This window comes from Microtus ochrogaster, chromosome 8 (genome assembly GCF_000317375.1).
Source record: "Microtus ochrogaster isolate Prairie Vole_2 chromosome 8, MicOch1.0, whole genome shotgun sequence".
Taxonomy (NCBI): Eukaryota; Metazoa; Chordata; class Mammalia; order Rodentia; family Cricetidae; genus Microtus; species Microtus ochrogaster.
In genome coordinates this window covers 18,419,957-18,432,687 of record NC_022015.1, presented here as the reverse complement: position 1 = coordinate 18,432,687, position 12,731 = coordinate 18,419,957, and the positions used below count along the sequence as shown (strand labels likewise).

General features: G+C 47.2%; 1 protein-coding gene across 2 annotated transcripts in view; it reads right to left on the bottom strand.

The window, feature by feature from the left end:
* Kiaa0556 (KIAA0556 ortholog) overlaps positions 1 to 12,731 on the bottom strand; it is a 169,332-nt gene that overhangs the window by 143,974 nt on the left and 12,627 nt on the right. Inside the window, exon 2 of one of the 2 annotated variants that reach the window (XM_005351193.3) lies at positions 984 to 1,039. The exons of the other annotated variant lie outside the window; for it this stretch is intronic. Within the exon in view, the coding sequence (XP_005351250.2) occupies positions 984 to 1,039 (56 nt within the window). The remainder of the gene's footprint in view (positions 1 to 983; positions 1,040 to 12,731) is intronic. 2 annotated transcript variants of the gene reach the window in all.

Sequence of the window (12,731 nt, the reverse complement as noted above, 5' to 3'; positions counted from 1 at the left end):
GTTGTTCATCATTCTCCCTCTTGATCCTGGGCCACTTCTCTTCTAAGTATACAATGCACATCGCTCAGAACCAGTGCTGAGGTCCTAAGCAAATAGGCTCAGGGGGCGGCTTTCAAGAATGGCCAAGTGTTTTGTCATAGTGAGTCCTTGGCTGGAGAGAAGGCTCCGTCATTAAAGGCCAGGCTCACAACCAAAGAGACAGGAAGTGAGGCCTGGATCTGGGCGTGGTGGCACACACCTGTAATTCCGGGACTTGAGAAGAGTAGGAGCACCTCTAGTGCAGGCCAGCCTGGGCTCTATTGTAAGTTCTAGACTATTTGATGCTGGGCTTAGAGCCCATGTCTCAGGAGAAAAGGAAAAAGGAAAAGCCAATTCCTCACCCTTTCCCCTCTTCCTTTCTGCTTATTTCCCACATCCTTTAAACCTGTCCTGCCTTATGGTTTGCTTTGAAGCTCCTAGACCCAGCTGAGGTTGAAAAACAACCTTTTATTCTTAGAAGAGATGGAAGTGAACCTGTACCCTTTGGAAACCCAAGACTCAGAATGTCTTGCAGCTGGTGCTTCCTCCTCTTCGACCCTGGAAACTCCCCGTCAGCACACCTGACTGATGGTTGGAGCTAGAGGCAGACAGCACATGGAGAATAAGGCGCCTTGACTCATACCCAGCAAGTCCTACAGACACCAGTGAGAGCAGGGAGCCTGGCCTGTCAGCAAGACCCCCGGGGAAGGCCAGACTGTCAACTCACAGACTCAGAGACTAAATGCCACTGAGATCCGGAGTATAAGACACACCAGCAGATGTGCTCAGCAAAAGTTCATCATCACAGGTGACAATGGGCCGACATGTCTAGCTGCCAGCTCTCACTTGGCCCAGGACTTAGTCTGGGAACTTTCTTCTTCAAGAGAAAGGAGACGGAGGTCACAGAATGCCTGCTCACACCCTCCCATCTCCAGGCTCTTGCACACAGCAGAGGGTGCAGTTACCTCCTTTCTCTCCCGAGAGCAGGAACGGCTTCTCTCCACCTTCCGCAGGGCCTGACCTGTAGCAGTTCAAAAGCAGAAGCAGAGATTAAGGCTGCTTGGGAACAACTAGTTTATCACCACAAAAGCTTTTTATTTGCAAACTAGAAAGACGGACCAATCATAATGAGATGATTCTAAGAAAATGTAGCCTGTTATTATAATGGGAAAATGGTACACTTTTGAAATGGACCAACGGCAAGGAAAATGGTAATTCACACACTCACAGTATTTGACTGTAATGAACAAAGCTCTAGCCCTTTAATCTGGGCCATTATCTGCACTCTGAAAGGGCCAAGGGACTGTAGTTTTCCCTGTCGAATTACATTTCTATTAAATTGTTTGGAATTACATAGAACGCCTTCCATAAAAGTGCCTTCTGCTGTGTGCACAGCCATAAACTTAGGTGGGTGCATTCTGAGGCGCTGCACCAAACCCCAGGCTCACAGCTCAGGTGATGTGCAGAAGTGAATTAGCAGTAATCACATGCGCTTCATGTAATGGGCCATTTCAGAGGGAATTGTTGCTTTCCTGAGAAGGCCTTAGACTAGTATTTGAAGGTATGCGTACATTCAGGAGGCATCATCTCCTGCAAACGCACCCTTCCGAAAGCACATTTTCACACTGTGATGGGAGTGTCCACTAGAAGAGCTCCTGATAGATTGACTTGGCATTGAAATCTGAAACAGAAGTCATTATAGTCAGTAAACCTATTAAACTGCCCCACTTGACTCCCAGGTGGTTCTTTGTGATCGCCACAACCACACAACCTATTAGGTAAGAGCTCTCAGAAGGCAGAAGCAACAGGCTTAGTGACAGTCCAGGGAGAAAGAACAGATGGGGGCCGAGTCTCAGACAAAAAGTATTTGTTGCAGATATTTTTCATGTCATCTGCTGCTAAAGTTGGATCTTGAGTGTCCATAGGTCATGCTTTGAGCTTTTAGGAGGTAGGACCTGGCTGGAGGAAGCAGGGGGTTGGCCTTTGAAAGTTGTAGCCACCCTGGTTCTGGTCCGTGTTCTTTGTTTCCTGGCACATGCCATGTGAACAGACAAGGCCTCGCATGAGAATGCTGCTGGACAAAGCCATCTGCGGCACACGGAGCCTCACGACTGTGAGCCACAATCAAACCTTGCCTTCCTTACGCTGTTTTCAGGTATTCTGTCCCAGCACCAAGAAAGTGACCAAGATGCCATGTGCCTTGGTCCCAGCTTATGGGTTTATTGGAAGGTGGCAAAACCTTCTGAAGCTAAGGCCCAGGGGAGAGAGGTAAAGTCTTACTGGGAACTGGGCCCTTCTCCTCTCTCTTTGCTTCCTGGCCACCATGAGGTGAACAACATCCTCCAAATGCTCCCACCACACAGCTGCTGCACAGGTCCAAAATCAATGGGCCCTGAGACCAAGGCTAAAGGCTCCCGAACTGTGAGCTCAACCACTTCCTCTATAAAGTGATAATCTCAGGAATTTGTTAGAGTAACAGAAACCTGGCAACACCTCTGTTCTGCTCACAATGTCCCCTTAATCCAACCTTTTCTCTTTTCCTCTCTCCACAGTTCACAGGTCCCCTGGGGCAACCATGACTATATGTAACCCCATGCTCCATATCTCAGTATGTCACACCAGGGATGACACCCCGCCCAGACACAGAATCTCGGTCCCAGGAACTTGAAGTTGTTTTGATACATGAAGGGAGGGGTAAGATGGGGCTAATCCTGTTTGTGAGCTTTGATGCTGTACATGGTCCTGGCTCACCTGCCCTGGGACAGACAGGAATGTTGGGATAGGAGGGACTGATGGGAAACTTCAGCATGCCTTGAGATCCAGACAACCCCCTTAAGTTTCTTTCTGACAGTGTATGTGTTCCTTTCCACCTTAAGACAAAAACTACTTAGAATTCAGTGATCGTAAAGAGCATAGAATAAGGCACTGTGCCATGGAGTCCCATAGCGGGGAAGACCAGGGATATATCCAGTGACAGAGTGTCGAGCAAGGTCCTGGTCTCAATCCCAGCAACACAAAAATCATGAGAAGGGTGGTTTTATATGGAGATGGGAATTATATGGGAATTTTGTACTTTCTGTTTAATCCTTCTATGAATACAAAATTGCTTTATAAAAATAAAGTTTATAGCTGAAGAGATGTCTCAGTGGCCAAGAGCTCAATCTGTTCTTGCAGAGGATCCAAGTTCAATTCCCAACACCTATACCAGGCAGCCCACAACCACTTGTAACTCCAGCTCCAGGGATGCAGACACCCTCTTCTGGTCTTCACAGGCACCTGTTCTCCACCCCTGTCCACCCACACACAAAGTTTACTAATTTACACACAAGCCAACCAAATCAAATCAACCAAAAAGAGACCAGGGTCTCAAGAATCAGGATATATTTCTTGAGCTAATTTAATCATGGCTTCATGAAACCTAATGTTCTGGGATAGGACCTAGAGAGAACATTCCAGAAGCCCTTAGCCACATCAGCTCTGGCTGTCAGCCTGTGGATTCCATGCAGATCCTTGGGCTGGCTGGCCACACGATATGACAGATAACCTAGTCTGCCCACACAAAGCAGACCCAGATGGGTCTGAGCTCAAAGAGACACATGAGCTGGAGGCCAGGGATGCCAAAAGACCAAGATACTGCCACAGTGGTAACAGTGCTGGACCAGGGCAAGGCGGGTAGCAGGAGGGCAGTTAGGGGTCAGTGAGGCAGCCTATGTCCAGCAAGGTCCTTCCTTCACCAGTCACACCAACTGAGGCTCTGCTCTGGGAGAACACAGAGCAGTCTGGAACCAGAGCTAAGTCCCAGGCTCTCTGGGGCATTAACTGCCTTCTGGATTGTGTCAAAGCTGGATGTGGTGGTACATGCCTTTAATCTCAGCACTTGGAAGGCAGAGGCAGGTAGACTGCTGTGGGTTTGAGGCCGGCTAGAGCCACCTAGTGAGAAGCAGATAAAATCAAATGAAAGTGAGTCTGTCCAAATCAGCACTGGGTTTGCTTCATCTCCTAAAATTCTGTTGTGGCCTGGGGAATGGCCAAATGGTAGCAGAGTGTTTGTCTAGCATGCATAAGGTCTTGTGTTCCATCATCACACCACAAGCACATACAAAGATAAAATTTCAACACACAGTTAAAACAAAACTTTGCAGGTGGGTCACACAAACTTTACTTTAAAACTTGAAAGCACATCTCTCTACTGGAGTTAATTAAAAGTGTCTTATTCATTAAATTGGAAAATAATTTGCTTATCTTCCAATGAAGATAACACACTCTAATTACAAACATTTGTATCTAACCTCCCTGGAAGCTGGCTGGGTCCTCACACCCAGGAGCCTCCCTCTCCTGCAGGGAGCTCCATGATGACCACTTCTTGGCAGACATAGAAGGAATGGACTCAGATTCCACTGTACCTGCCTGCATCTGGCATCTTGGGGTGTCTTCCTACATGTAGCTCATTTATTCTTACAACAACCAAGAGAGAGAAGTGGGAGAAGGTGACATTAATATCAATATACACTGCCTGCAGAATGAAAGAGGTGGCTCTCTGCACTCTGCAAGGTGACCTGTTTGCATCAGCTCCAGAGCAATAAATAAGGCCAGATGTAAATGCTATGTGTGTGCTTCGCTTTCGAGGACAGATGTGTGCCCGGGGAAATGAAAAGAGACGTGATCCCGCTGAGCTTTTGTAAATAGAACACGTTCCCTCCTTTATGGCTGGAGAAGGGCTTTATCTGCACTTAGGATTTATTGTCAGTGGTTAGGATCTGACACTTCAGTTTTACTTTGCCCTAGATGTAGATAATATTCACTACTGCCTATTTTGTGGGAGTCATGTCTTCATCTGAAGTCATCAGGCAAGAGAAAAATCATGTCAAAATTACCCTTAAAAATGAACTTAAGCCACTCATAATGTACAGGACAGGGCACAGCTTTCCGACCCACTGCTGCAGACTAATGCCTGTGTGTAAAAGCTGGTGTGTATGGAAATATATAGTACATGATAAAATACACATGCAAAATATATCTTTATGGAAAGCCATTCAACTATCCCTATTCAGCTGCTCCCTCTATGTTTCTCTAGTCAGACAGGGGAAAGAGGTGGGGCATACGGGAGGGGCCCAGCTCCGTATTCATGGAAGGTCGGCACCTGGCTGCCACAGAGCTACTATGCTAGCCACCTGTCTGCAGCCAGCTGCTATGGAGAGGCAGCTTCCTGAACACTCACAACCATTTTTGATAACCAGGGATCAGTAAACAGCTTCTATAAAAGGCCACACACACATTATTGGTGTATAATGCCTAAGGTTATAAGACTCTAAGGTCTCTAGCACTGATACTTTGCTATTATAGAGCAAAAGTAGTAATAGGTAATAGACAATTAAACAGCACTACTGTTTGAATAAATCTTTATTTACAAAAGCAGGCAGCAGGCAAGATTTTGCCAAAGGCTTGCTTTTTTATCTATATATAATTTTGTCGGTGCTGGGGACGGAGTAATTCCTGCTTTAGAGGAAGGCTAGTATTTACACTGGTATAAACCAGTGAGGTAAGGAAAGGTGAACTGCAGGTGAGCGACTGCAAGGTTTACTCATTGTCACAAAAGTGCACCGTTCACTGTTGTCACCATTGCTATCGCTGGCACCAGGATCACCATCACCATGGGTTGCACCTGTGGCCAGGGCTTAGCATGTGCCAGACACTGGGCTCCAAATGGAAATGTGTATACTAGTATCCAGTGTCAGATAAGATCATGAGACTCAAAGAGGTTGGGACACGGGAGATATCAGGAAGCTAGTAAGCAGAGAGGCCCAGAGGTAGACTGTCTTAACCACCATGTGTCACTGTCCCTCAGCTGGGTCATTAAGCCTAGTTTAAGAACAGCGATGGTACAGCAAAGTGCTGGGGAGGTGCGTGAGAGAAGCAGTTGTTCTGTGATGCAGCGTTTAATCTGTCTCAGGCTCCCAGAGCAATTAATAAAGAGATTAGAAGCAAATGGCTCCCTGGTGAAGCTGGCACTCCCTTCCCGCCAGATGGCTTCCTGAGAAGATCCGGAACAAATGCCAACCATGGAGGGGCAGGTTTGGCATTCCATTTTCCCTTCTGGGCTTTGGAGAATAAAGGTGACTCGTGCAAATCCCACAGGCACAGAAAGCCTTGGCCACAGATTTCATTGCAAGGAACTAGAATAAAGGACTCGTTCGTCCCAAGGAGAATGATGGTACTTCCACCTTGTGACCAATGAAGCCAAATTATTCATTCTGCTGTCTGAGTTCGTGCAATTTAATTTACCTAAAAGTATCCCTCTCACCTAACTGTCTGATGGTAGAACACAAAATGGCTTAGCTCCTTTGGAAAGCACGTTAGCAACATGCTCAGAAGCACAAAGGCCATTTTCCCTTGGAGCTAGCAACATCTTCTTTACTAGAAACTTGCTGTGAAGTCCACAGCTTTCAAAAGCAGGAAGTTTGTGCATGAGGTATCCAAGGTATCATACTTTGTCAGGTGGGGGCTGAAGAGCACATGGGGTTCTTGCAGAGGACCTGCATTTGGTTCCCAGCACCCATGTCGGACGGCTTACAACCGACTGAAAGGCAAGCTCCAGGGGCTTGATACCCTCTTTCTGGCTCTGAGGGCACTTGAATCCGTGGAGAACTACTGAAAAAGCATGGCAAGCCACAGGATGGAAAGCACCATTCAAGGGCTGAAAGAGGGTTGGGGCTCCGTGGTAGAGATCTTGCCTGGTATACATAAGGTCCTGAGTGCAATGCCCAGTACTGAAAGTAAGAAGTGACTAGAATTCTAGATGACTTACTCTTTACTCTTATAAGATTGACTCTTACATCTAATAAGCTACAGGGGCTGGAGAGATGGCTCAGCAGGTAGAAGTGCTGGCTGCTCTCACAGAGGACCTGGATTCAGTTTCCAGTATCCAATTATCTCTAACTCCAGGTCTAGGAACCTGATGCCCTCTTCTGGCTTCCATGGGAACTACATGTATGTGGTGCACAGACATACATGTAGGTAAAACACTAATAAAATAAAAGTAAATAAATCCCTTAAAAGGAGAGAGAGCCTTTGTAGTGGGAGGTCTGGACAGGATTTCTCTGTAGCTTTGAAGCCTGTCTGTAGACCAGGTTGACCTTGAACTCACAGAAATCCGCCTGGCTCAGCCCTCTGAGTACTGAGATTAAAGGTGTGCATCATCACCGCCCAGCTGAGAGCCTTTGCTTTAAGGACGGAAAGAAAGAAAAAAAAGGAAGGGGTGGGCTGGGGAGATGGTTCAGCGGTTAAATGGTGTTTGGCTCCAAGAGTGTGTATAAGTGCTGGATGAGAAGATCTCTTCTAGTTCCCATCTCAGAGGGTGGAGATGGGAAAGCCCCAGAACAAGCTAGTTAGGGAGACCAGCAAGAGACATCAGCAAGCTCTGGGCTGAACTGGGAGACTCTGGCGCAATGAATAAAGGAGGAGAGCCAGGACGACTCCCGATATCCACCTGGGCCTCCACATACAAAAGGAACCCCACACATGCACATACAAGAAAAATAGAAATCAAAATAGTTAGGAAAATATAACATATGAGAAGTGCTAAAGGCTTTTCCATGGGAAGCCTGAGAGGGCTTGAAGGCAGTGTGTTGAGGGCACGGGCATCTCCGTGAACCTCGGCCTGGAAGCTTGTTAGAAGAACGGCACTGCAGAAGGACAAATCTCTCAAGAGACGGCTCCAGAATGCAGGAGATAAGAAGGAAGTGACGACAAAACACATTGACAACAGCTCAGCTAAAGCCTACGGGACCCCCTAATCTGAGGGCAAAGGTTCTCTGGAACGGCTCGAGAAGATAAAGAAGGGGAAGATTAAAGAAGGCTGGTCAAGATCTATCCTGCGGCGGTGGAGATGCTCTCACTAAACTGACTCTCTCATGACAATGACTCTTAGGATTCCTTACTCTCAATCACAAGCTCTGAGTCAAAGAAGTAAAACAACTTGCCCAAGGTCCCAGAGCAAAGAAGGGAATCTAGCAAGTATGATGCCAACACAGCCCTCAAGACCTAGTGTCATTTCCACCCACACTCCATGTGCCCTTGGCCCCACTTCAACTTCTGTGTGCCTAGGAAGGCTGATTCTGGCTTCTACCTTCTGTACTGTACACACACATCAGAGTCAAGCAGATGTGGCCGCAGTGTGGCAGGACTGGGACAGTGTGGAGAGCGGCTGTCCAGCCTCACAGGGAGCTCAGCTTCAAGACGGGTTTCTGTGGAGGGACGTGAGCCTTCTCTTGCTAGCTTTTTTGGACTTTTTTTTTTTTTTTCTTTTTGGTTTTTCGAGACAGGGTTTCTCTGTAACTTTGGAGCCTGTCCTGGAACTCCCTTGGTAGACCAGGCTGGCCTCGAACTCACAGAGATCCGCCTGCCTCTGCCTCCCGAGTGCTGTGATTACAGGCGTGCGCCACCACCGGCCCGGCGCTTTTTTGGACTTTTGTTGTTAAAGACTCTGTAACCCAGGCTGACCTTGAACTCCTGGCAATCCTCCTGCCCCAGCCTCCTTGGCACTGAGATTACTGGTGTGTACACCACACCTGGCTTGTTTTGTCAGTTTTGATTTTTCCAGAGAAATTGTTAAATTGGTGTTATGAGAGAGCTTTAGGTTTTTAAAAGTTGATAAATTATTTTTATTACATTTATTTTGTAGGTGTGGGGGGGTTGGCTAATATGGAAGTCAGAGGACAACCTGTGAGAGTTGGTTCCCCCCTTTCACCTTGTGGGTTCCAGGGGTCAAACTCAGGCTTGAGAGCAAACTTCTCTACCCAATTAACCATCCCACTGGCCTGATAAATGATCCCTAAAAATTCAAAACAGGTCTCCACTTTCCAACCTAATAGGTAACTGGTGGTTTGAATTAGAATGGCCATATATTTGAATGCTTAGTCACTAGGAAGTGGCACTATTTGAGAAGGATTAACAGGCGTAGCCTTGCTGGAGGAAGTGTGTCACTGGTGATGGACTTGGAGGATTCCATAGCCTGCAGCAGGCCATCTCTCTGTCTCTCTCTCCTCTACTCTCCTCCATGCTACTTGTGGATCAAGCTGTAAGCTGTGAATCCCATGCCTGCCTGCTTGCCTGCTGCCATGTTTTCTGCCATGATGACCACGGACAGACCCTCTGAAACTGTTAGTAAGCCTCCAATTAAATGCTTTCTTTTATGAGGTCACGGGGTCTCTTCCAGCAATACAACAGTAAGTAGGCAGGAAACTGGAAAATTACTTCTTTCCCAGTGGCAGTCAGCCCCTCCTGTTCACAGGCCTGCGTGTGCAGATTCAATTAACAGCAAAGAGAAAATACTTGGGAAAAGCATCTTTACAACATGCAGTACTTTTCTTGTCACTGTTTTCTAAACACAGCATAAATTGTTTCTCACAGTGTTCACATCGTGCTAGGTACTGTAACCTAGAGTGGGTTCAGAAGAAAAGGAAGGGAGCACATAGGTTATACTTAAACACACCCGGAAGACTTGATCACCCGTGGACTTCACCACTGGGGGCCCAGATCAGGGTCCTACAGATACCAAGGGACATTTCCTCACCTCTAAGTCCAAGAGCCCCTTTTGAGGAAACTTAAAAGGATCTGCTAGAAATCCAGTAGGCAAGAACAGGAGCCAGGTAAAGCTTGCTTTGCTCCCCACGTGCCCCCAGGAAGAGCTGGGTCTTTAAGCTACACTCTACTCTGAAAGCCTGAAACCATATTTCTGTCACTCTTCCTTTGCATTTTCCTTGTAACTGGAATTCCCAGGGCCCAGTTTACTGCCAAATCACCTGAGATAAACAAGTCATGCTAAGACCCTCCTCTCCCTTCCAAATCCAAATCGCAGCTGGCAGCTAGAAGTGAAATTTATAAGCTGCACGGCATGCTTTGCACTGGCTTGCAGCCTCACACCCAGCTGTCTGCGAGCAGGACAAGGCAGCACGGCAGCTGAGAGTGCCAGGCCTGGGTGGCAGCGCCTACCTGTCCAGGGGTCTCAAATCCACCGTCAGGCACAAGAAAGACAGTGCATAAACAACTTATAAACCCTCTGCCCATATCTACTGGACTTGTTCTCTGAACTCTGCTCCCAAATACACTCCAAACTTCTTCAGTCTTTTTCACTGTTCCTCTTCTAGCCCCTGGCTCTTCTTCTAGACCCTGAACTCCCCCTAGCTCCTTCACTCTGTAGCCCAAGCTGACCTCAAACTCAATCCGTGTGTTCTCCATCACACCCAGCTCCAGCCTCCAGTCTTGCCCAGACTTTCCAGCAGCAGCTAAGTAGAAGCTCAGAGCCAGCAAGGTAGCTCAGCAGGAAAAGAACTTTCTGCCAAACTTGAGGACCAGAGTTCTAACTCTAGGAGATCCACATGGTAGAAAGAGAAGGACTCTCAAGCTGGGCGGCTGTGGCGCACACCTTTAATCCCAACACTTGGGAGGCAGAGGCAGGTGAATTTCTGTGAATTCAAGGCCAGCCTGGTTTACAGAGCTAGTTCCAGTGCAGGCTCCAGAGCTACACAGAGAAACCCGTTCTCGGGGGAAAATAAAAATAAAAAAAAACCAAAAACACAAAAAGGACTCTCATATCTTATCCTCTAAACACTATGTAAACACACACACACACACACACACACACACACACACACAGAGAGAGAGAGAGAGAGAGAGAGAGAGAGAGAGAGAGAGAGAGAGAGAGACCGAGACCCATGGTAGAAACAGAATGAATCTCACAGCTTATCCTCTGACCTCAAGTGTATACACACACACACACACACACACACACACACACAAATGTAATAAAATCTACAAACAACAGAAGCTGATAGATAGAGCCCTTGTTTAACAGGCACAAGGCCTAGGTTCCAGTCTCAGCATCACAGACAGAAAACCACAGTAGACATTTTTTTTTTTTCTTGAGACAGGGCTTCTCTGTGTAACAGTCCTGGCTGTCCTAGAACTAGCTTTTGTAGACCCAGGCTGGCCTTGAACTCACAGAGATTCACCTGCCTCTGCTGCCCAAGTGCTGGGATTAAAGGCGTGCGCCACCACTGCCTAACCAACAATTAGCTTTCAACTCAAAGGGTTACATACAACTCCTCTAGTGAACTCACCCTCCTACCTCCTACCATAATCTCCCACAAACACTGTCTTTTTGAGATGGGGTCTCAACCATGTAGTCCTAGCTGGTCTGGAACTTGCTAAGTAGGCCTGAACTCACAGAGTTCACTCACCTGCCTCTGCCTCTTCCTCTGCCTCGTGAGCAGTAGGACAAAGGCTACATCCCCATCCCCATCTGCCCTTTGCTTCTCATGTGCTCATGGCCCTGTCTCTTCCACCAGGCTGCTACTGCTATGGGGCTTTATGAAAACTCAATCCTCCACACCTAGTATGACGCCTAGACTGTAGTCAGCATCAGCAGAAGTTTCTAGAATGAATGGACAAAGCTGAGAGGGGCATGATCATCTTCTATGAGAAATCCTTTCTGGACCTGACACACTTTCCCAACCTCCCTGCCCACCCCAACCGCTTTGTTGTTTGTAGATTTTATTACATTTGTGTGTGTGTGTGTGTGTGTGTGTGTGTGTGTGTGTGTGTGTGTGTGCGTGTGTCTGTGAGATTCTGATGTGGTGAAACAGAATGTAAGGAATGTGTTTGATAGTCCACTGTGGACCACTGGGAAATGAGAGAGGTAAGAGACAGCTACACTCCCCCCCCCCCAGGCTGAAAGGGATTCTAGTCTATCTCCACTCGGGTCACAAAGTTACTAAATTCATTCTCCTTCTACAACCTATCTGACCCCTTCCACCCGTGGGATTGCCACACAAAGCAAGATGACCCCCAAATGACCTACTCAACTGCCATGAAAACCTAAAGAATCCTGATGAAAAGGTACGTGCCTTCCACAAACAGACTTTTTTTTTTGGGGGGGGGGCTTAGTTTTGATTTGGTTTAGTCTTTGGATACAAGGTTTCTTTATGAAGCCCAGCAGGCTTTGAAATGACAACCCTCCTGCTCCAGCCATCCAAACAGCTTAGGTTGCAGCTGTGTATCACAATAGCTGGTTTTACCCAGTGTTTGCCAAATGCCCAACATCCCTCTCAATCCCTACAATGGGGGAGCTAGCATTTTTTTTAAGTCAGAATTTGCACACATACCCCAGCCCAATGAAGCTCGATCCTACTTCCTCCTCTACAGAAGCTTGATGGGTAGTGAAGCACCCATGGAGGGAGGGGAGGCCTGACCCTCTTTTATGGGGTTTCATAGCTTGTTCCTCCAGGCTTAAAACAAAAGATGCACAGAAGAGTTCATAAATAGAGATACTGAGAAAAGAGTGGGGGAGACGGGCTGGAACAGACTGGGTTCTGCCCCTATCCCTGGACGTTACCATTATCAGGCTCTCGGCTCCCGTGAGCCTTAAATAAGCCTTCATATCTGATAAATAACAGTGATCAGGCTAGATCCAAGAATCACTCAGTAGCTCAATGTGGGCACAGATGTTAGTCTAGTCTCTATAACATATATATATTCAGCCAACAGCTAAAACTTGGGAGAATTCACATCTCAAAATCTCAAGTTCTGTACTCTTGTGAAAAACTGCAAAGATCTGGTGGTGCAAGGCCTGTCATCCTGCCTGGCGGAGCTGAAGCTGCCAGACGGTATAGTGCCCTCTCATTCCCATTCCAGACGGTATAGTGCCCTCTCATTCC